Raw genomic sequence first — 24,309 nt, 5'->3', positions numbered from 1 at the left:
AGCCTGTGTTGCCAGAAGTTTTGTTGGAGAAACGCCTGCAGTCGGAGAGACTTTACAAATGTTGTGTTGTGGAAGGAAAAAAGCTTTATTTTGTTTGAAAACACCTGTGAGGGAAATCCTTTTTTTTTTCCAGTCAATAAAAGTGGGCAAAGGAGCCCTTACAAAGAAGTAAGTGAGTGGAAGACTCCTTAATGCGCTACCGTTTGGAGCTAATGCTCACAGACTTCACTGTGTAAAGAGGGAAAGACGGTTGCATCAGATAATCTGACTTTTGGAACATTGGTTTAACAAGTTGAACATTTTGGATGAGTTCTTTCAATCTCCTATTAAGCAAAGATGAATAAAATGCAGTTGAGTGCACTTATTCTCTAAATCCAAAAACTTAGATATAAAAAAAAACCTTCAATGTCCTTAGCAGTCGGATCCTGGTAGCCAATTTTTTGGAACTTTTCTTCTTTTTGAGAATAAAAACACGAACATTAGCATACATCACTTTTAAATGTGCCTTTTGATTGTTATCTTTCAGAACATGCTTAAAGTACCCAGACATCTTTCACTTTTGAGACATAGGAGGTCAATTGTGGCACCTCCGATCGCAATTGCAGAGAACCAGCGAACACCATTTCCAAAAATCGTGGGCAAGGTAAGATCTGATTATATTGTAATAAGTAGTGACTGCTGTTGTTTTAATATGCAAATGAGGAGGCAAAGATTATCAAATCTCCGATATAGCTAATCAGTCTATTTACTTGGAACAAGTGTTTTAATTCGGACTGTGAGTTTTTGAGCTGTGTTACATGAACAGTGTGTCAACTGGTTTCCTCTTGGGGCTCTGCAATGTGCTGCCATCACTGATGGACCTGGAGAGTGCAGTGATGGGTGATATTGTGTTCGTGCACTTGGCCCTTAGTTCCCCCTAGGGGAATCACCTCCAGAATATGAATGTTACCTCCCTGCAGTTCTTGGGAGTCTGCCAGCATGATTATGCAAAATTACAAGCAGAGATAAATACGCTGCAGCATCACAGATGGGAGGGAGAGAGAGGAAGAGGCTAGCAGGTCAGTCAGACAGAGTGACATGAATGCAAGTTGATCTGGTAGTAACATTCCAGATTGTATAACTGTCATGAGCCTGCTTGTTGGGGATTAGGGTTTTTTTCTTTGATAATTATTGCAATGCTTGTTATGCCCTTGTAATTAATTTGGTGTCCAAAGAGTGGCCATAGGTGCACTTTAAAGAATAATTCCAGTATATTTAAAAACTTACCCCTGCAGTGGGGCTCCCTCCACACTGCAAGGGTTAAGTTCTCATTTTGTCTAGGGGAGTCAAATAAAGCAGATTTACTTGCCTGATCCTTGGTCAGCACTCAGCTCTCTCCGCCTCTGTTCTGGCGGTGGAATGTCGCTTGGCCTCCTCCCATCTAATGCAAGTCAGTGGACCTGCATTAGATGTGATGACATCAGGGGGTCCTTAGACAGCCGGATCCCAGGGGAGTAGAGGCTGCGAGAACCAGTCTAGAAGCCTGGTGGGACCAAGAATCAGGTGAGTATATGTTCTTTGAGTCCCCTAGACAAAACTAGCCCTTAAAAGAGAACTATGAGGTAACCTTCTTATCGCATAGTCCTCTTTAGGGTCACGGGAGGACATATACTAACGTCCTCCCGTGACCCAAAGGTCAGTATATAGCAGACTATTGCCCACTATATACTGAGAGCGCTGCAGTCAGGACAGATCCTGACAATACTGTTGAGATCCACCCAGCTGTTTTTTTGACAGCGGGCTCTGCCTATCTAGAGGCAGAACCAGCTGTGCATGCCCCCTTGCCTGTCTGTTCCTCCAGTCAGTGCTGGAGGTTTGGAGAGGGGAGGGGGGAATCCCCGTGGGGAGCAGTGACTGACAGTCACCGCTCTCTGCAGGGAGATGATCGGGAAGTGAGCGAGTGACTGTACGTGTTTGCTCACTTCCCGTTCTATAGAATCGAAGTGTGACGGTTTCAATGTCACAAATTGGCTCTAACTATGAGGATGAGTGTAAATCACTCTCCTCATTTCTATAGGGTCTTGGCATTCAGAAAATATATAATGTTGGGGGGTTTTACGTCATTTTCAGGCCTAAAATGTGGAATATAACATGGGTGCAAAAATTGAAAAAAGGGCCTCAGTCATGAAGGGGTTAACACATAAACAGCCACATAGATACCATAGTGGGCCTGTGTGTACCTTCAGCTTTCCTCTACAGCACAGATTTCTGCATTTTTATGGAAACTACAAACAAATAAAATAAAATAATTCACATGCAGCATCACTTGCTGGTGAAATACGGTAGTATGACCATTGTGTTGTGAGTTGTGACCACCAGTTCTTCTTTCTAGCGCTAGTTCTTCACTACAACATTTTCAGCTTTTGAAACATTTGCTGTGTGTTCATTTTATTCATTACCATTTTCCCTTTCTTAATTCATTCTGATATCTTTCTAGCTGTATAAACACAAACTGTTTTTTTTTTTTATTGAAAATGTTGTTTTCTTGAAACTGCATTGGTGGTACTGTTATTGGGTCACTGTAGCAAACAGAGCTTAGCAGAGTTTTTGAACTGAACAAAGTTTCCAAAATGCAAGAACATTCTCTTTTGCTTCTTGGATGCTTTCTTTCATTTTGAAGTTCTCGTAATTGGCGGAGTGTGAAAAGAGTTTTAGTGCGTTATTTGTAGTTTTGCTTGAGCAGAAAGCTCGAACAGCAGCCTTCAGACTTTATCTTGCACTCCGAACTGTCATTCAATTCACCGAAATGCTTTACCAAAGTGAACATCGTGGGCGAACAAGGCAGTGTATATAACATAGTGAGAGTAAAGTACGAGTACTGGGAGAGGTCAAGATTTTGAATGAAAGGATATCTAAACCCTAGAAGATATAATATATTGCAGCTTACCAGTCCTCAGATGTGGCGGCTGCATTTATGTTCATTATTTTAGGCTAAGAACATTTTCAGCAAGTACAGAATAGCCCATGATTTGATTGACTTGATTTTTGTTGTTGTTTTGGTTTAGATCCTTTTATACTTTTGAAGCTTGCATTAATGTTCCAAACTTTGATGGTCAATGTTCATTATTCCTGCCTCATGATGTGAGTGTCCCTCACAATTATGCTCTCTGTAGTTGTCCATGTTTTCCATGGGTCCCATATTTTTCCATTATTCCTAAGGTTTTCTCTTAGGGCTTGTGTAGACAGGCTTCAGATTCCAAAACGAGTCAATTGAAGTATGCTCTCAGATGCTTAGGTTTAAGTTGCTTTGGATGGCCTCCCATTTGCTCAAGGAGTTGTTTCAAGTTGATTCTGAGTTGCATTGAACTGCTTGAAAGTGGTTTTGCATTTATATTGACTTGTATGGGGAAGAAAATCATGCAAACAAAAGCCCTTAAGCAGTAAAGATGAGGCCCAATAGTCATTACACCATTACCATCTCTGTCTTTTCTAAATCCAAACCGGGCACTGATAAATGTGGCCTTCTGCTGTAACACTGGCTTGCTTACCCTGAGTGTTTATAAACATTTAAAGGATAACTACACATTTATATTGCTTCCTTAAATTTAACTAATCCCCACACACAAACACACACACAGTAGTCCTATAGTAACAAGACCAAGCTCCATCCAGATCCACACAGTGCAGGCCATAGAGAGCTTAACCGACAGCACTGCAATTTCTCCCACCCAGCCCACCACTTCTTCTCTGCAATCCCATTTCCTTCTATCTATTATTTAGCCCATAGATGTCCTTTCCATATGAATGTATAGAATGTCCCCATGCATGCATAGAAGAAGGAAGAGTTTGCATTGGCAGCTGTGTGGCTCTCCTTGGTCCACACAGCATGACAGGATTATAGACAGGTGAGTATATGACTTTGGGGTGGAGGGGGGAGTTGGTGTCGGGGTGGGGGGTAACATAAGGATAACTATAGGAATGTATAGGTAAATTTAACTAACGTGGCTACATAATGATATCTGCACACAAGTTTTACATGCCCATTTTGTTGCATTTCTCTTTTCACACAGGGACCATAAATCACTGTAGATCTTATGATAAAGTTCCATCTATCCATGTTAAGTTAAAAAAGCCGGTCAGCAATTTGGAACAAGTCTGGTATTGTTTTCATGGCTTCTGCTGGTATGTCATCCATGTCTTCTGTCTTGTCCCTTGGACTTCCATGAAACGATGCCTGCCATCTTGGCCATTTTGGAGCTGCCATTGCCTTTCTCTTCACATACAGGGACCAGAAATCACTGTAGGTCTCTTGATAAAGTTCCATCTATCCATTTTAAAGTGACTCTAAACTCAGGAGTTAAACCTTAAAAATGCTTTCAAGTACCTTAATTATTAACAGAAACACATCTTATTTGTGTATCACTCGGCTGTAAATTTTTAAATCACCTCTGAATTGGTGCTGACACTGTCCTTCCTTCTGGAGGGGGGCTACTTTTGTTCCCCCATGGTCCCTGTGTGTTGTAAAGTAGTCACCGCTCCAAGCTCACTCCTGTGATGGACTACAATCTCATGTTTAGTTTACTAATTTGTATTGAGATTGTAATCCATCCCGGGAGTGAGCTGGGAGCGGTGACTACTTTACAACACACACAGGGACCATGGGGAACACAAGTAGCCCCCCTCCAGAAGGAAGGACAGTGTCAGCACCAATTCAGAGATGATTTGATGATCTACAGCCGAGTGATACACAAGTAAGTTACATTTTTGTTAATAATTCAGGTACTTGAATGCATTTTTAGGTTTTAACTTCTGAGTTTAGTGTCACTTTAAGTTAAAAAATATGGTCAGCAATTTAAAACCAGTCTCTGCCATCACCTTCATCGCTTCTTTTTTTTTTTTTTTTAAATCAGATAGTTTTTATTGATTTTACACATTTTACACGTACAGTAGGCAAACACAAAAACAAAAAACAAAAAAGAAACCAAAAACAAAAACCAGTAGCAAGCCAACAGACAAATAATCCAAGAGGGGGAGGGAGGGAAGGGGAGCATAATGTGTGCAGATAGTGAAATTCGACAAGAATATGCTGACCACTTGAGTGGGCTTATATTAAACATAGACTAAACCAAGCCCACCAAGAGATATAAACCCTATAAACCACTGTGCGGGGAACCAGCACCCTTTGCTGCGAACACATGACTACATGCAATAGAAGCCAAGACTAGCTGTATGTATCCACCGTGAGAATGCGTGCAAGCCGGTTAATCAGAGAGGTCATGACCCCGGTACGTCAGCCAGTCGTCCCAAATAGAGTGGAACTTAGGCAAGGTATCCCTCTGTTTAAAAGTAACCCTCTCGTACGCTACCATCCTATCCAGTTCAGCTATCCACAAGTTCAATGTGGAGGTGACGGGGAGATCCATTTACGAACCACCATCCTGGTTGCGGTAAATAAGGCCCGCTTAAGTGCTATAGCAGTGCGATGCGTAAGATCATCGGATTCCACAATGCCCAGTATACACGTCAATAGGGAGTTAGTCACTGAGGATGAAAATACAAGGTTGAGGGTATCTACAACCTGATCCCAATACTGAACCAGCTTAGGGCATCTCCAAAGCAGGTGGATCAGGGAGCCACGATGAAAGCCACACTTGGGGCAGTTGGAGTCAGCTCTAAGCCCAATACGGAACAAGAATTCAGGGGTGCGATACGTCCTGTGAATTATAAACAGTTGCGTCAGTCTATGAGCGGGGGACAGGGAGACCTTGGTAACCCCCTGAAGAACATCCTCCCAAACCTCATCCTCTATGGGTCCCACGTCTCCCTCCCATCCCACCCTGCACTTCAGAGGGAGGAGGACATTGGATTTAAGGAGAAGGTGAGCATATAGAAAGGAGACCTTCATCGCTTCTGCTGATATGTCAGCCACGTTTGTTGTCTTGTCCCTAGGACTTCCATAAAACAATACCCATCATCATGGCAATTGTGTAGCCGCCGTTGCTGATCTTAAAACTTGCAGGCTCCATGGCTGTTCCGCTGGCACTAGCTGCACTACCTACTGAGTTATCCATGTTCTCAGTCAGCTCTCTAAAGTCCAAACTCCTTTATGCAATGCTTTTAACCAGCCAGGGACCAACTAGATACAGTAGCCCTAAGGGGAAGATCATAATTGGTAGCATTTGGTTTAAAAAAAAAGGCTTTAGAAAGGGTCTAAAGTGCTCTTCTTATTATACATTCGGCTTCCCTGTCCGTTTTTAATAATCGTTCAATAGAAAGGCTCATCCCGAATTCTCATTATACTGTTAGAAAATTCCCGAAACGAGATCCTCATACTTTTCATGAGATGTTCCTTTAGCTTTTCAAGGATTCAGCTTTTGATAATTCAATTGCTGTTTGATTGTTCCTTTGAGCCATCTTGTAGGTAATATAATAATCTTCCGCTTTAGCTTGTGGTCCATATTCCATGAAGATTCCTCTTTTTATTTATTGTTTGTTGAATTATCTCATTCCACCAAATTCTTTTTTTTTCCACCACTTCTTTCTAAGAATCCCAATGGTGATGTTTTCTTTTTGAACAGCTGCCAGTCATCATGTTCAGTATCCTTAGTTTAATTTTCCTTATTTAAACCAATAATATGAGCAGGTAGTGATTTGTTTTATATTTGTGTGTTTCTATAGCAAAGCTCCAGTGTCTTTTGAAGCTGAACTTCGGGTAAAAAGCTAAATTAATAGTTGAAATACATCTTCATGAGCTGTTCTCACCTACCAAAGGATTTGTATTGCTGTCTATCAAGCCCTGAGATTTGCACAGCTCTGCCACAAAGCACAACCCTGGCTGACGGGGGGAAGAGACCGGATTTTTCTCTGCTGCAGTTTGGTAACACTTACAAGTCTCCTTCCCACCTCCACTGCGTTACGACTGATTGGCATTTTCTATTGCTTTTCCATCTCCCAATCTGAGCTCTATTGGCAGCGCAAGAGGCTGATATCTGGTCAGATATCTGGCTGGTCAGGAACCAGTTAAGTAACACTTACATGTCTTGTCCCTACCCCAGCCTGTGACAGACAGACCCAGATAGACTGAGCGGAGGGGCTGCATGACTGGAGGGAGGAATAGTCCCTGGAGAATTGGTTAAAATAAAACTGGAATTAGCTGATCTTACCTGATTGGACGTGGGGGTCAGGTGTCCAGGAGGAGACACATGGGTTGGGACTGCAAGGGCTGAGGGGCGTTCTTTCCGGAAAGTCGACGGAGGAAGCAGGTTGTCCAACCGGCCCTCCCTTTATTTTGTGGTTTCTGATAGTTGCAAGGTCATGTTAATAGGCCTGAATCAATGCTGGCAATGCACACGCCTGTTAATGCTGTCAACACACATGGATGGCGTGTTATCATCTATGTGTTAGGCACTACTTCCTGGCTACAGCTTAAAGGATTGCCTCATGAGGATATTTAATGGCATTATGATTGTTGAAATGGAAATATATTGCTTATTGTAACCTGACATTTTCATTTAAACTGCTTAGGGTTAGTTCAGACCATATGCAGTGCGTTCTGGTCCGATTCTGGCCGGAACGCACTGCATCGCATTGCGACCGGCTCGCTTTTTTGCCGGGCTGGGGTGGGCGTGGCGGGCCATTGAAGTGAATGGTACCATAGCCTGCAATGCGATCACCCGCACGGAATCTCAAGGCACATTGTGCCTGCAGTGCGGTGCAATCAAAATAGTGCTTGCAGCATTTTGATCGCACCGGACCACACTGCAGGCACAATGTGTAACTTAGAACACAATGTAGAATTTGATAGAACACAGGCTATGTGTGCATGGAGGGAGTACCCCCTAGGGACATCTTCAGTACGGATGTTTACAAGCTTCTAGATGGATCTGGTTATTAGGAGGGGGATAGACCTAATGCAAATACAATTTATAAATACAGATTTATTAATGGCTTTTGACCATAGATACCCTTTAAGGGTGTTTATTTAAGTCCAGAGTTGTGTTCATTTGTGTATTTTATATCTGTCCAGAGTTCAGCTTTATATTGCATCTGTATGAGATTTTGTATCATTGTGATATCACCTTGTAAAGGTTCGCCAGCTGTATCTCATGTAGACATGGCGGCTTGTAGGAGTGGGTTGGGATTGGGCAGATCTTTAGCACTTGGTTGCTGTTGAGTTGCATCTTTTGTTGTATTATTGGAGTGGGCGTCTTGTCTCGTTCTGCTACTAAATTCTTCGGCGATGAACAGATCATATTTATTGTCTACTTAATTGATGGCATTTGACTGAAAGCATGTGAAATGCTCTTATTATTTTATCTTCTGTAAAACTATAATTAGTTGGTACTTAGATCTGTATAAATGTTATTATGTGTCCATTTTTTGGCTGATAATCCTACAAAATTGAATTTATTCTTAAAAGAGAACTCCAGGAATTTGAATAACTTACCCTTGCAGTGGGGCTACCCCTGCACTGCAAGGGTTATGTGCTTGTTTTGCCTAGGGGCTCAAATAAATAGATATACTAACCTAATTCTTGGACCCACCGGGTTGCTAAACTGGTCCTGCAGCCTCGTCTCCCCTGGGCTTTGGCAGTCTAAGGCCCACTGACATCACAGGACACAGAACCCTCAATCTCTTTTTCTGCAGTCCCAGCTCTCACTGGACAGGAGTCTTCCTGTTCATTCACAAACTGAGGAGATAGTAAACGTTTAGTATCTCCCCAGTTGTGAATGGAGAGGAGGTGATCTGTGCAGAGAACCTCCTCTCAATTCATAAACTGAGGAGTAACTGTATGTGATGTATAGAGCTTCCTGTTCATTCATAACTGGGGACAGGGTAAGCAGTTACAATCTCCTCAGTTATTTACAAACATTGGAGTGATCAGTTCTGATCACTTTGGTGTTTGTTCACTACAGGGAAGGATCAGCAGATATTTCACACATTTTCTAATTCTCTACGCTCAGCATCCTGAAGCTCCACTCTCTCCCGCCTGTCACTGGACCTTTCCTCCCTGCACAGCCCTACTAGGCATCCTGATCTGGCCCTGTGACTGCTCTCTCCTTCCTGCTGGGTGCCGGCAGGTGGATCAGTTCTCTGTCCCTCTGATCCCCACTGCCTCTGCTGATACAGGTGGGGGAAAGCAGCAGGGTTCAGAAGGGACACAGAGCTGATGATGATGCTGGTGCCCAGTCGGGAGGAGAGAGCGGGAGCGGCAGTGGGGGGGACTCTTTTTGAATGAATAGCTGCCATCAATGACAGCTATACATTTACACAAGTAAACACAACTGCTATAGCTGCCAGGAGTCCATTTACAGGGGAACAGCAGCATATGGCATACGTCACTGGCAGCGAAAGCCGCACCTCAGCCTCCCTATGGCTCCTAACTGCCCCCCCCCCCTCCCCCAAGCCCCATGGGCTGCTATGGCGGTAGTTCTGCCACTGTTTAGGATACAGAGAGAAATGAACTATTGTTCTTTGTGTCCCCATTGGGGAGCTTACTCCTCACTTTCTATCCCAGTAACCACACAGGAAGTAAGAGGATATCTCCTCCAAAGCACCCAATAAATGTTTTAACTCATCTGTAGTTTAATAAATAAATAAATGTTGTGCTGTCTTTGTCTCCAAACTCGAGATTTCCCCTGATTTCCTGTCCTGGTGACCGCATAGAAATCAAAGAAAAAATCCCCCCAATGGGGCAAATAAAGTTTCTAACCTTGACAGTCTCCACATGACATTTAAACTGAGAATAGAAAATAAACTAATTTTATTATAGAGCTTCTAACCTCCCCACTGTGTCCTGGATTTAAAAAATGCATTCGCAATGCTTTCGGCAAGCTTGGTCGGAGCTTTTATTGTAGCGTTCAGCTCCAGTTTGGGAATGTTAAACATATGTGACCTCATATGAATTTGTTTGATATTTCCTTATTGAATGGAGGCCAGGCTTTTCATTGGAACTGATGTGGGATTCAATGATGCTTGTACTTTTACACATGGGATGTGCAATAGGTAATCTAGCTTTACAACTGTTGGCTATGTAAGCATTGTGTTCCAGCTTTGATATCATTTAGCATTGTAGATTACATTTAACTGAGAATTGTTTGATACACAGTAGCGATTTGTGCATATCATGTTTTTTTGTTGGCAATGGACCACGGTGCACTTATAGAAAAGACAGCTCTGTCTGAGTTTAATATCTATGAAGTTGGATTAAATGCGATATTTGCTACTTATGATAATTATTGAGTGTGAGCAAATTGTTTATCTAAAAAAATGATGACTGTGTCCCCACGCAGGGCCGGATTTACTCTCTCTGCTGCCCCAAGGCCAGGTTCCTTACTGTACCCCCACCCTGCCAAATTTCCCCCCAGATGGCAGGCGGCAGGGTTGGTTTTAAATTTTTATTTTGTTAAAACTTTTTTCTCACTTGTGCAGACGGAGCGGCAGCTTCCCCTCTCTACATTTAGCACTGCTTGCCCAAAGCACGACCAAATGTAGAAAACTACTATCCGCTCGGTGCCCAGAACTGCATGTCTTGGGTGTCGGGAGATAGACATTCCACACTCCTGCTGCCCCTCTACTCCCTGCTGCCCCGAGGCCGGGCCTCGGTTGGCCTTGTTGGAAATCTGGCCCTGTCCACACGACTCTTCTTTTCTTTTTATTTAGACAATGTTAATCTTTTGCCACTGGCCCTTTTAATGATACGTAATAGTGAGATCAAAGGACAGGCTCCAGGTCATGGGGTTGCTGCGGCAGCCAATCACATGATGGGGAGCCCGTCCCCAGTTCCTGATCGTAAACAGTGACTGGAAGCTGTTGGTCATAGCTTGGTCTCTGTGCTGGGAGCTTGCAGTGAGCATGCTTTCAGCACAGAACAGCGGACACATATAAGCCCACCATTGTGCTGCCACAAACATGTGTCTGTGGGTTGGGAAGGTGTTAAACATAAATTACCATAGCACTGCTGACAGTTGCTTTGAACAAGCTGTCAGCAGGCTTCAGCAACCTTATCAGTAATGATGAGCTCAGGTTCGGACCGAACCAGGTCCAAACCTGAGCTTCTTCAAACCTAGAGGAGCCACTCCCCTAATCAGCTGTGGGCCAGGGCATTACCTGCCCGACAGCTGCACATAAACAAAGGGGTAGGATCCTTGTGCTGACATCATTGACCTTATATATACACATGGCCATATAAGGTCAATATCATTGTCCAAATAAAGCCATGTGGCCATAAAAGGTCAGTGACAACACTTCATTCTGGCCGTTTGCATATGTGTGGCTGCAGGTGGGGAATTATCTGACCACGTCTGATTGGGTGACAGCAGAAGCAGCCTTCTTCCATGTTCAGAAGAGCTCCTTTTATGTTCAGAGGAGCTCCTGCCATGTTCAGAGGAGCTCCTTCCATGTTCAAATGGGCTTCTACCATGTTTAGAGGTGCTCCTTCTATGTTCAAAGGGGCTCCTTCAATTTCCAGAGGATCTGAGGTTTGGACCAGGTTCTGTATACACCTGAGCTCATCCCTACTTACCCATAGTTGTAGTTTGCCGACAGCCTGCTAAAGTCTGCTAATGGCAGTAAACCCATCAGGATTTGTGTTAAACGTTGCACAAATTGGAATTGAAGAGTTCTTTAGACACATCAACAAAGTTGCTTGAAGCTTGCCAAAAGCTTTTAAAAAGCTTCATGTACACACAGGTCTCATACAAGCTGAAGCTCATGAGAACAAGGTATTATAAGTATATCTAAACCCTAGATCAAAACTGTAATATATTGAAGCTTACCAGTCTGTACAGAAAATATATGTTGAGCTTGCTGGAAATGCAGTGTCCATGTCACTGTGCATTGAATTGAAATCTCAAGCAATGTTATCTTCCTTTCAAACTATCTTTGGTAAAAAAAAAGCCTGCCTTCCGAGCCCGCCATGTAATGGAGATGAAGAGAAGATGAGATTTTTGTAGTACAAACCAGGAGAGCACCCTAGGATTAAGACAGTCCGGGTTTTGAATGCTGTGTCTGGGTTTCATGGCAGCTGAAACCCAGACACAAGATGCCAGGCAGACAGGAGCAACTAAAATTAAGATAGGGCTACTGGTCCCCAACTGAAAATAGTCTTGACTGTGATATTTAGATATTAATGGGTGGTGCTATTTACATATGAATAAGCAGCGACTAATTCACCCCCAAAAATTTCCGTGCGTCGCTACAGTGTTTGGGTTTCGCTGGAAGATAGGGTGGCAACCCTACCTAGGATGACAAGCTGTTCCGCCTTAGATACAGTGAAGTGAGTGAGCATTGTCACCCTGGGACAGGAAGTGTGCCACTTTCAGGGTCACTAGATGAAAACTAATGCAGCCACCACATCGAAGGACTAGCAGCTGCAATACATTACATATTTGTTTATGAGTTTAGATAATGTATGCTTTAGGAATTCACTTCACCCCGAATCTAATTGCATCACATGGCAGCAAGTGTTTATTTTTGTCTATACACAGCGTGTGCTGGAACCACAGAAAAGATCTTGAATAATACCCTAATTCTCATTTGTAATTTGGATATTTGTCTGTCCTAATTTTGGCTCAGCGCTTATGAAAACCCGTTGCCCAGCAGCCAGCTATTAGACGTCGCTTGATTGTACTACAGCTATCGTTTAAGTGGCGCTAATTGCCACAACAGTCATGGGACACAACTGTCCCAAGCAGCTCCTGAGCCACTGAACGACACGGCTATGTGTCTCACTTCATCCCTGCGGCTCCAGCCCAGCACGCCAGTTTGGAGGGCATTCAGAGAGCCGTTATTTGACAAACCGCGTAGGATGTCGCAATCTTAAGGGATCACAATGAAATTAAAATGTTTAATACAGCTTTGGCAGCTATCGGCTTCGTGTCCAGATGGCGTGGGTGACAAATGGTGGTGGTTATTGATGCGGCTCTTTTCCCGGCTTGCCGACTCAAACGGGGCGAATTTCCATTCCACCTTTTTGGTCCCTATCCGTATGTTTCTTTTCGAATGTATTCGTCCACATCTTGTGAGAGGAAGTAGCAGGATGCACAGTTCCACTTTAATTATGACGATTGGCCATTTGTCACAGCGCCAGGAACGTTGATGGGTATGTATTGGATGACTATGACAGGCTAAGCGATGTTTGTCTGCTTGCTTAGCGCTTATCACCCACTGCCCTTTCTTCATCGATATAACTTGTGACTTCTTTTTTTTCTCTTCCCTCAGTCGAGTTCAAGCAGTGTGACAGGAAACTAATATTCTCCAAAAAAAAATAGAGCAAATTGAGAGGTCTGGGTAAATGTATGCTATTACGCTCGAGATATGGTTTTTAAGAAATCTGTTTTTTACAGGCTGTTGAAAATCTCTTATTGACATTCTTGGCCGTGTAATTTAGAGGCAGTTTGAAAAAGAAAAAAAAAAGTTGCTTTTATTGCAGGCAGCAATTCTGCTGTTTTTTTCTTTTTCCAGTCTGAATGGTTTATCTTTTGAATCTTTTGTTTCTTTGGTACAATTTAATGGGGTAACACAAGCCAAACTGAAAAACACTTATAGAGATCATTATGGCCACAAATATGTATTTAACTGCTTAAAGGGTAACTCCACTTTAAAAAACAAAAACATATAACGAATGAATAAAGTACGTGTCACACAAGCCATTTCATAATTTAAAGGGTTATTAAACCATCTGCTATTTTAGTAGATCTATGCAAAAAACATTTTAGAAAAATGCCGTAACAGTGTTTTAAACGTACCTGTGTCTTCCCACGCGCTCCCGTCTGAAAATCTGAAAGTTCTCGGGCGGCCGCAAAGCTTTTTGGGGCGGGCGCATTAGCACAGTTCCGATTTTCCGCCGGGATGCGAGGAAAGATGCAAGGTAAGTCTATGGACAGCGTGCACCCGCATGCAGACACCGTGGGACAGGAAGTGCCAGCAAGCCCAGAGGAGTCAGCGCTGTATCGGAGACCCGCCGCAGTGCTGGAGAGAAGGCTGAAAACGACAGGAAAGAAGAAGAAGATCGGATTAAGAGACATCATTTAAGTTAAGTGTTTTACTTAACATTGGGGAGAGGGAAAAAAAATTCTGCCTTTAATGTCACTTTAATGATATTAAATGAAGACTTTTGCATTTAAAACTTGCTATTGCAATGTTCTAAATCTGTCTAAAATTGCAATATGGTGACCTGGAGGCGTTCTGTACACCAACTGTGAAGTGCCACTTCCCCAGAAGCGTCATTTCCTACTTCTGTGATTAGCTGACTGTTTTTTTTTTCCAGAAGTCTGCACTGAGATACAAGTATAATTTTTGGCATCCCTTGCAATTGGAATTTTATTTTTGGTGAGATACTCCCTAAGAGTTATTTAGTACTAAAGGGATGCCGACACTGCACCTTTTCTCATCACAACCCAGGAAGCCCACCAGCTGGTTATTACATTCTCAGACCCTCCTATTCAGTAATCAGTTTGGAAAGGACACGCTGCAACAAACAGCTTTTTCTTCAGAACAGAAACAGGTTGGAAACTGCAAGAAAGTTTGTTAAAATGCTTGTAGTGTACACAGATATGGTTGCCACCTTTACTTCAAGCAAAACCCTAACACTCTAGCACAGTTTGGTGATTTTTTGTGTGGAGAATATACAGGAGAGAGCGAGGAGAGACGGCCAGGGGAGAGAGCGAGGAGAGACAGCCAGGGAAGAGAGCAAGAAGAGACAGCCAGGAGAGAGCGAGGAGAGACAGCCAGGAGAGAGAGAGAGTGAGGAGAGACAGCCAGGGAGAGAGCGAGGAGACAGCCAGTGAGAGAGCGAGGAGAGACAGCCAGGGAAGAGAGCGAGAAGAGACAGCCAGGAGAGAGCGAGGAGAGACTGCCAGGAGAGAGAGAGTGAGGAGAGACAGCCAGGAGAGAGAGAGTGAGGAGAGACAGCCAGGGAAGAGAGCGAGAAGAGACAGTCAGGAGAGAGAGAGAGAGTGAGGAGAGACAGCCAGGGAGAGAGCGAGAGCGAGGAGAGACAGCCAGGGAGAGAGCGAGGAGAGACAGCCAGGGAGAGAGCGAGGAGAGACAGCCAGGAGAGAGAGAGTAAGGAGAGACAGCCAGGAGAGAGAGCGAGGAGAGAGAGCCAAGAGAGACAACCAGAGGAGAGAGAGAGAGGAGAGACAGCCAGGAGAGAGAGCTAGGGGAGACAGCCAGGAGAAAGAGCAAAAAGACACAACCAGAGGAGAGAAAGAGGAGATACATCCAGGAGAGATAGCAAGCTACTTATATGCCTGCAGTAGAACCCATGTGCCGTTCAAGACTTATCTGCACCCTGTGTTTCAGACACCTCCTTGCTCCCCGAGTTCCAGCGTCTCTCCGTGTCCTGCATGCCCTGTCCGTGTCTCATGGAGGCTGCCATTTCTGAACCCTCCTTAGAAAACGCTGTCATTATAATGCTTTGATTTCAGGGCTTTTTAAGTCTCTCAATTGGAATAAGTGTATGTGTGTGTGTGTGTGTGTATATATATATATATATATAGATATCTATATATCTCTATATCTCTATAGAGATATATAGATATCTATATACTGTATATACACACACACCTTTTTTAATCCTTTGTTGCATATCAGCACTGATAAACTCTTGCTGCCACTTTCTGTCGATATGCATTCCAGCAACTGCTGCACATCATTTTTCATAGTGGGTTTCCTGATGGTGACAACCCTGGACCATGCCTTTGCACAACCACTTGTAGTCTCCATTGGGAACATGTGTGATAGGGTGACAACACAGCAGCACAATTAGGAAACCGCAACGGAGCATTATCATCCTATATCCCGATCAAGGACCCTTATGGCAGTAGCACCAAGTATTATTTCAATAAAAGCTGCAGATTTATAAACATTAAAAATGACTTTTAAAATTACCTCAACATGGGAAAGATTATATGAGAGTTAATGATTAGGTTAACATATTCTTTAATCTATTCAGCACATCCTGATTTAGCCCTGATAAAAGGAGACATGGCAGGAGGTCAGTGGCTCTCAGTGGACAGTTACTCTCTCTTGAGGTCTGCTCCCAGCATGGAAGGACTCTACTGCGTCCAGGATTTCTCCACAGTAACTTACAAACAAGCTCGCTTGTAACTTTCAACCACTTTCATGTGGACCCCTCACGGTTCACACCCGCTGCATACTATGGCTTTTAACACACAGTTTGAGCAAAATGACTCAGAATGTCTACCGCAAACTTAAACTGAAGCTCAGGCAGAAGGTTAGCTTTTTTTTTGGAAATTGTAGAATCCTGTGAAGACAATCATACATGATCTTCAAATTATATTCAAGTGTTACTCTAGACTCTATAGTCTTTTAATTATTGTTTGGATACAGACAGTATATAGAAGAGATCCGTTTGTTGTAAGTAATCATATACATGGAAAGTTATAGCTGTAAAAGAAAAGCATGAATACCTAACTCTTCTGCGGCCCCAGCCACCCAACGCCACTCTGTTAATGAGAAGTGGTCACCCAGAATCTCCTGGGAAACCTACACTTCTGTAAGTGACTATTTTCTGGGTCCCCCACAGCTATTGCTGGTTACTCCTGCTGACCTCCATGTCAATACAGACAGTGGTAAAGTGGAGGTAAGCGAGAGAAACCAGTGGAGGAGCCAAGAGGAAATTTGAGCACAGAAGTGGGGAAGTTCCACAGCACATGTTTAAAGATGTGCCTGGTCAGTGACCCTGGGTGATGCTCTGTGGACTACATGGACTACGTGACGATTTGAAGTGAAAAAGTTTAATGATTATATTGTGAGCATTTTGGTGGTATAGGTCTTACCTGGAAGAAAGAAGGAGATGAGATGGGTAGGGAGGGTCCACAGAGGTTGCTTCCAGTAGGACAGTTGAGTTGAAATTTGTGTTAGTCACTCCAGAGAGCTACTGTATGTGTTGCTGGCAGGTTGTGTTGCATTACCACCCTCTCTTGTTTCATTTTGTGTAGGTTAGTTCTCAGATGGGTAGGGGGGTCTATGGCAATTTCAAAACTGAATGGTGATTTTGGTTAAGGGGACACACCTAATGGGTAAGCTCTTTTGAGTTGATGAAAGTTGTGGTCCACTGGGGCCAGCTCATGTGTTTTAGGTGTGGTGAAAAAAATAAAATCCTGCTTGCAATGTGTATATCACACCTAAACCTCAAAAGGTGTGAACTGGCCACGAGAGGTTCTCTAACTGTTCAGGTGCAGCTGTGGATAGGGTTAACATACAGTTCATTTAATTCATTAACCATTGACTGCCGTGGTTAGTTGGAACCCAACATCACGCAGTCCACGGTTTTATTGTAGGAAATTGGTAGAGCGGCAAGGGACATCCAATGAGGATCCCTCAGCCAGGATTTTAAGGAAGGCTCTAGCCATTATATCTGTTTGCAAAGCCTTGTCCACCCTCTGAGAATCTTGTTGTCTTTTCATAGATCAGGCTGTATCTAATGAATTGGGCTGTGGTCGTTTGCAGTGCAGTGCTCCCATAAACGGTAAGCTTAACTAATTAAGCAAACTGGGCATGGTCTGTGGGTGATGATTGGAGTCTTACAAGGTTGCTCTGCAGGGCATGAAATGAACTTGGCATCACTTCACGGTAAACAAGTTGTTTACTAAATTGTGCAGCTGCTAGTCCCTATCTAACTGGCGGGGACTGTGGATTTAGGAATTTCTATTATGTCTGTGGACTATAATTTATACATTGTAAATTACTTTCTAGGTATCTTCACAAAAATGTAACTTTTCAAATGAAACATCAGTTTGCAGTCTGCCCACGGCTCGCATTACTGTGTTATATAATAACAAAATATGCCAGCAGCAGGGCAAATTGGTCCCTTGCCTGTGGGCCCAGCTATCTTAGGGCTTTGAGGGACTGAGGCAAGAAAGAGGTTGTCTTTCTTCCACATATCAATGTAGAGCTATACCAAATTATTAAAATCTCAGATAAGATTTACCATGTCCTAAATATTGTTTTCAATCTTTTGAAATATTCAACTTTCAGTAAAATAATACCTGATTATTCTGCCACAAAAGTTTTTTTATTCCTGGTATAGGGTGACAACTGTCTACCAGTCTAGCTTCTTTGTGGTTGCCCTGTCATATGCACACCCGTTGGAGACTGCAAGCAAACGCGCCAACACACATTACACAGATTTGGTCCACCATTATTATGGTGTACCACGGTTGTCCAGAGCAATGTCGTGCAGCCAACACTGGAGCAAGTGCATGTAGACAGGAATTGGCCGCAAACACTTTCTGTCGCATGGCAAAAACATGTGCTACCATTTCCATCAGCAGGGCCTTAAATGCTTGTTGAAGTGCTTAAAAAATGGACCTGCATTTTTTTTCAGCAACACACATCAATGCAGTGGACAGATGTGAACTAGCACTAATACAAAGAATGGTAAAGCTGTGAGATATGCGTAGACACGCATTCCAATGGGTGGATTACATTGCAAAAGGTGTACAGAGCCTTAGAGGACACATTTACGATGATAACCAAATCGATATTCTGAGTGCCACAAATGTTTTTCTAACTGGCGCCACTAAAAACTCAATAAAAACCTGCTGTAGGTCACATTTAGGATATGAAAACTGAAATCCCCCTTTTCTTTTGGTGACGAGGGAGCATGTAGGCGGCTTCCTGGCCAATTAGGAAGCCGGGGGACGGGTAATGACTCGCCGTCCAGTTTCCTGATTGGCCAGTTTCTCGACCAATCCGGGAAGCCGGCTTCATGGTTCCTCGTCACCAAGTGACGAGGGAGCATGGAGCCAGCTTCCTGGCCAATGAGGAAGCCAGGCAATGTGTAATGACTCACTGCCTGGCTTACTGATACCGGAAGTTCAGGTATCGGGCTAGGTACTCGTCCAAATACTCAGTATTGTCACCGATACTAGTATCGTTATCGGTGCATCCGTATTTTAAATAGTGGAAAAGGGTACGAGTTTATAGCTCAAAATGTGTGGGTAGGGGGTGCTGGAACCAAAGTTTGATGACTTTGGTTAAGAAGCTCTCAAACACGAAGGGACCACAAGGGACACCTTAGACAACATCTCCTATTTCCCTATGATGGCTTTGGAGTCCAGAAGTATTTATTTCATCATAAAAATCCCAGACAACAAGCCAATTCATTTCAGGAGTTATACACTACCCTCTTCATCGTGGAAACTTGCTCCTCGCTTGAGCTTCAGCAGCTGGTTGATGGTGTTTGAGTGAAAGCTTTGTCCCCCGTGAGCAGATTTTCTCTTACTTCGTGTCCCATGGCATTCTATAACACCAGACCTAGCTTGAAGCAAATGAGAGGAAATCTGACACAGACAGCAGTAAATATCTGACAGATGATCTTATCCTTCCACCCTCTGCCAACAATCTTATTGCTGTGTATCTGTCTGTCTTGCTGACATTTCTCATTGTTTCCAGTCCCAATGAAGAAGAACAAAAATCAAACGAATCAACAAAGCAAAGAAACACAGAAAAACAATCAAATAAAAAATCAGACAGATATTCTTCCCGTTCCCAATAGTTTAATTTAAAAGAATCTTCCGCAGGAGATAATCTTTAATAGGCATTGGTTCGGTGACCAGCAGGTGGGCCCATTTGTACATTTCATACTCACCAGGTCACCGGTCAGTGATGCTATGTTATGACAAGTGCCCAACTGACCATAGAATTTAGTGTTTGCCTAATTGTGTTAGAGTTTCGAGACATGATACTCTGGGGACATTGATCCAGCCTAAACCAGAGAGTGGCAATCAATATATTTGAAGGGAACAAGACACCTGAAACAACTATAGACCGCTCAGGTTGATGTCTTAAAAAACATAATCTCATTGATGGAATCAGTTTTCTCTGTAATAAAATTAGAGGTAACTGAACAGAAAAGTGTTGCTGGAGTTATGGAGGGGAAGCAGATGCTAATAAGTTCTGAGGTTAATCTGTTTCGGATGAGACCATTAAAAGTGTCAGCAAAAAGAAGAACCATGAGACAACATTTTTATACATAATTAAAATTCTCTAAGATTTCATAAAACAATGTTCATTACATATTATTGTTACGCCACCATATAGTACAGTTCCCTGGCCAAATGGCTATTCAAGCCTTATTGGGTTATGTCTACTCATATTGTTTTACATCTTAACGCTTGTTTCGGCATTGGGTGGGTATAACACGACACATTTCACAGTTATATTAGATACTGCTTCCTCAGGTGTGATATGGAGGTCCAGAGTTACATTCAGAATGCAGACCACATTCAATAATGGCAGTCTACTTCATCACCAGGCGATGGAGGAGGGAGGGCCTGCCAGCAACTTTTGGAGGATTAAGAGGCAGACAGCGGATCAGGGCTGACAGGTAAGAGGTGTGCAGGTGTATGACCAGCCCACCTGAGACCCTGCAGAGCCTACCATTGAGAGTCTATGACGGGCTCTGCAGGGTCACTCTCAGGTGGGCTGTTTGGGATATCAGGTGGGCTCTGCAAGGGCATAACTAGAAATCACAGGGCCCCATACAACATTTTGCTATGGGGCCCAGTGATTTCTAGTTACACCCGTTATACACTTTGGGAGCATTGGAAGGCTGTGTGCCCCGCTGTGCTCTGTGGATCCTTTCTCTAACCCATACATCACTACAGGGACACAGTAGGATCATAGGGATCAGAGCATGCAGCAGGGAACACAGGCACCTGACACTACTAAGAGTGTTGAATGTTTGGCAGAGACTGGAACTGAGGGACATACAAGACATAGACTTCCGGAGAAGTAAGTATATTACCTTTTCTCTTGAAAGAAACCTAGCTCCTTTTTTTTAGAACCTGACAGGGTCTCTTTGAGGCAGTTTTTATGTAGATGATTAAAAAACCATATCAGAACTCTTGATCCACAGAAAGCAAGAGACTATTTTATTTCATTCCCCTGCTTAAATTTTACACAGTACACCGAGTACAGCGTGCTTTCAGTAAGCTCAATAGGACACAAATTAATTATCTCGGTGGTATTTTTTCCCCCATTTTTTGGTTCCCCGTCAGCACTTCTGCACAGGCTGGGTGCAGGATAATGTGACAAAAATGCAAACAAGAGATGCGATTAAATCATATTTGCTTCATCTGCAGATCCTGTGACAAATCGGGGAACTGTTTGATGATTGATCACATCAGCAAAAGGAGAAAAGGCTCAATCTATAAGAATATGAATTTCGGCACTTTAAATGCAGAATTTTATTAAAGCAGACCTGTGAGGCAAAACCGAGACTCTCCAATTAATAATGCAGCTCAGTATAAGATTGATTATAATGTATAGATACAGTTATATGGGGGGTATAGAGGGCAAGGCTGCTGCTGGGCTAATGATGGCCCATCCCTTGGAGTGAGCAGACCTATGTAAAAAGGTTAATGCTTAACTCTGGCCAGAAACAACCACCACCACTAAATTTCCAAACGTTAGCTCCTTTAGCTAATTGTCCCAGTAGATAAAAAATTAATAAAAATAAACTAAAAGCCCTAAATTCTTACCTGGATCTATGGTATTGTGACACACCAGGTCCCAAGTCTTCTGGACTACAAAGCAGGAGGGCCTCTTTTAAGGTGCCCACATCATTGTCTGGTAATGTGGACTGTCCATCTACATAATCCTTACAAGCTCCTGAAGACTCCAGCTATGACATGAGGTCATCACAAGGGGCTGCAATAAGACCAGTGGATCACTAGTCTTGGTTCCTGGAAGTGATGCCAAGGAGGGTCATGTGATGGTGCACTTCTTGTTTCTTTTTTTAATTTCTGAAAAGGTGAGTTCACGGTGCGTGGGACGGATGGGGGGGGGTTAGAATTTGCCTGAAGATGGACTTTACCGCAGAGTGGGAAAGTACTAGAACTCCATTGTTTTAGTGAGTTTTGTATCCCCCATTGACAAGATGTAAGTTCATGTCCTATGTGGTCATGGGGCAGAACATGAAGGTGGTGGAAGTGAAGGCAATCTATCTAGTGGGATACAACAATATGCACCCATTGACTAAAGTATGTGAGTCGTATAGCTGGATCGAATGTTAGAGTTATTGTGTTTAAGGAACTGGATTACATTTTGTGTGTTGAGTTAAAATGAATAGAAGGCAGCTCCTTAAACCAAAGTTATTACAAAGATTGGTGCAGACTTGGACAATGATGTTCGTTATGTGTGTTCTGAGCTACACAATATAAATATTGCTTTTTTTCTGTATTCTTTCTTTTTTTTGTTTAATTCACCTCTAAAGATATACAGTATATACCCTGTGCCTTCTGGAATCATTGTTGAGTGTTATAGCGAATGCTTTATATCGATAATATCAGCTGAAGCAGCACCGAAGATTGCTACAATTATTTCCATTTTGCATTGTGTATGTTTTTTTGTTTAACAGCCTCTGCAAAGCAGAGAAGAAAAGCAAATAAATTGTAGAGATGGGGCTGGTAACATATATTCTGCTTGTTGCAACTAAAATCACTAAGGAGTGCAGACATGATAGATCAGCTTTCAGTTGTGTACAGTCTAATGAGAGTGCCAAGAGTCCAAAGTTTTTAATGTTAACATTGTTCACAGCAAAAAAAACTGCCAAATTCATTTTTTGAGGGCCACACAAATTGTTGTTGGGTCTACTTGTTAACCCTGACATAACCCCGCTCCCCTCCCCCCTTTTTAAATAGGTCCAGCCAGGCACAAGCAGAAATCCACAGGTCTATCCAGTAGCTGCATATATAAGTCAGTATTCCTGAGCCCTGATGAAGGGGGAGTTTGTGTGGCCCTTGAAAGGCTGTAGGCTGTTTCTCTGCTGTGAACCACTTTTATCATTACAAAACTTTGGACTCTTGGACATTTGTTTTTGTGCTTTCGTTAGACTCTGTATACATGGATCCTCAACTCTAGGTTTCCTCACCATTTCTTTTGGGTGTATTCGCTTTTTGCGGCATGCTCCTAAACCGGACCTAGTGGGCCCAGTGATAATTTGATTGATCTGTATCCAGTGTCTTTTGTTTGGGCATTACCTTTCAGTGGCATCAAATCAGCATCGGTAGTGGTTTGGGGCAGAGCTCTCAGCATTGAAAGGGATGCCCTACCCCAAGACTTCCCTGTAACCTTAACACTAACCCGACCTGTAACCCTAACACTTAATCCTCACACTAACCCTAACTTTGTAATTATAACACTATCCCTCACTGTAATACTAACATTCACCGTCCCTGTATCCGGAACACTATCCCTACCTGTTATATTAATACTCCCTTTCCATGTAATCCTCACAATAACTCTCCCTGTAACTCTAACCCTAATCCTCTCTGTAGCCCTCAGAATAATTCTCCCTGGAACCCCAACCCTCTCTATAACCATCACACTAACCCTTCTTGTAGTCCTAACACTATCCCTGTAATTCTAATGCCAACCCTCACTGTAATCCTAACACTAATGCTTCCTGTTATACTAACACAAACCCAACTTTTAACCCTGACTGTAATACCAACAATAATCCTGTTGGTAACCCTAACATTAAGCCTACCTGTAGCTCTTAACACTATTCCGCCATATCATTCTCACACTAACCTTCAATGTAAGCTTTATTTTCATACTTACCCCCTTTGCATTGAAGGCCAATACTTTTGTAACAAAATATATTAGTGTCCCAATGTTGGGGCTGGAATGTTCTGTTATGGTGAACCCAGGACAAGAATGGCCCCCAAGCCTGTATCACCACAAACAAGTCAGCACACCACAACTCACTGCCGGTACTGGCTGCTATTGTTGGCCATGCCCCCATCACTGCCATTTACTAGTGTTGATCAGATGAAGAGAATCACTGATTTCCTTTAGAATATTGATATGCAGATCTTTCTTATATTCAGATTAATCTATCTATCTATCTATCTATCTATCTATCTATCTATCTATCTATCTATCTATCTATCTATCTATCTATTTATCTGATGTTTCACAGATTATATCATCCTGCCCAGACTGAACAAATCAGCATGCATGTATTCAGGAGAGTCCCAAAAAATTGCAGCTTGCCAATTTACCTAATTTGCAAATTCATTTGTCACTATAGTTATATTTAACACAATATCTTGATGTCCATGGCAAGTAATCATAATCCTTATTGCATTTTCAAACCACAGGTTGCAAAATTACATATTGGAAGCTGAATAGTTGCTTTGAACAGCAAGAAACATTTCTTGCACACTTTTCATACAGCAGCCCCTGAAATCTGTTGCTGTTACTGGGTAGTCAAGCTTGGCTCTGGCAGATAGATGCATGACTATTTTGCCTGGTTGCCCAGCACACTAGTTAATATTTTAAGGCTAATCC

The 24,309-nt window shown here is 42.9% G+C and overlaps 1 protein-coding gene across 1 annotated transcript in view; it reads left to right on the top strand.

The window, feature by feature from the left end:
- The window catches only part of CDH13 (cadherin 13), a 557,182-nt gene that overhangs the window by 246,176 nt on the left and 286,697 nt on the right, over window positions 1–24,309 (top strand). The window contains exon 4 of the mRNA XM_018555891.1: window positions 527–643. Within this exon, the coding sequence (XP_018411393.1) occupies window positions 527–643 (117 nt within the window). The remainder of the gene's footprint in view (window positions 1–526; window positions 644–24,309) is intronic.

This window comes from Nanorana parkeri, unplaced genomic scaffold (genome assembly GCF_000935625.1).
Source record: "Nanorana parkeri isolate BGI_ZX_2015 unplaced genomic scaffold, ASM93562v1 scaffold216, whole genome shotgun sequence".
NCBI lineage: Eukaryota > Metazoa > Chordata > Amphibia > Anura > Dicroglossidae > Nanorana > Nanorana parkeri.
The sequence above is the reverse complement of the archived record's forward strand: the minus strand, read 5'-3'. Positions and strand labels throughout refer to the sequence as shown.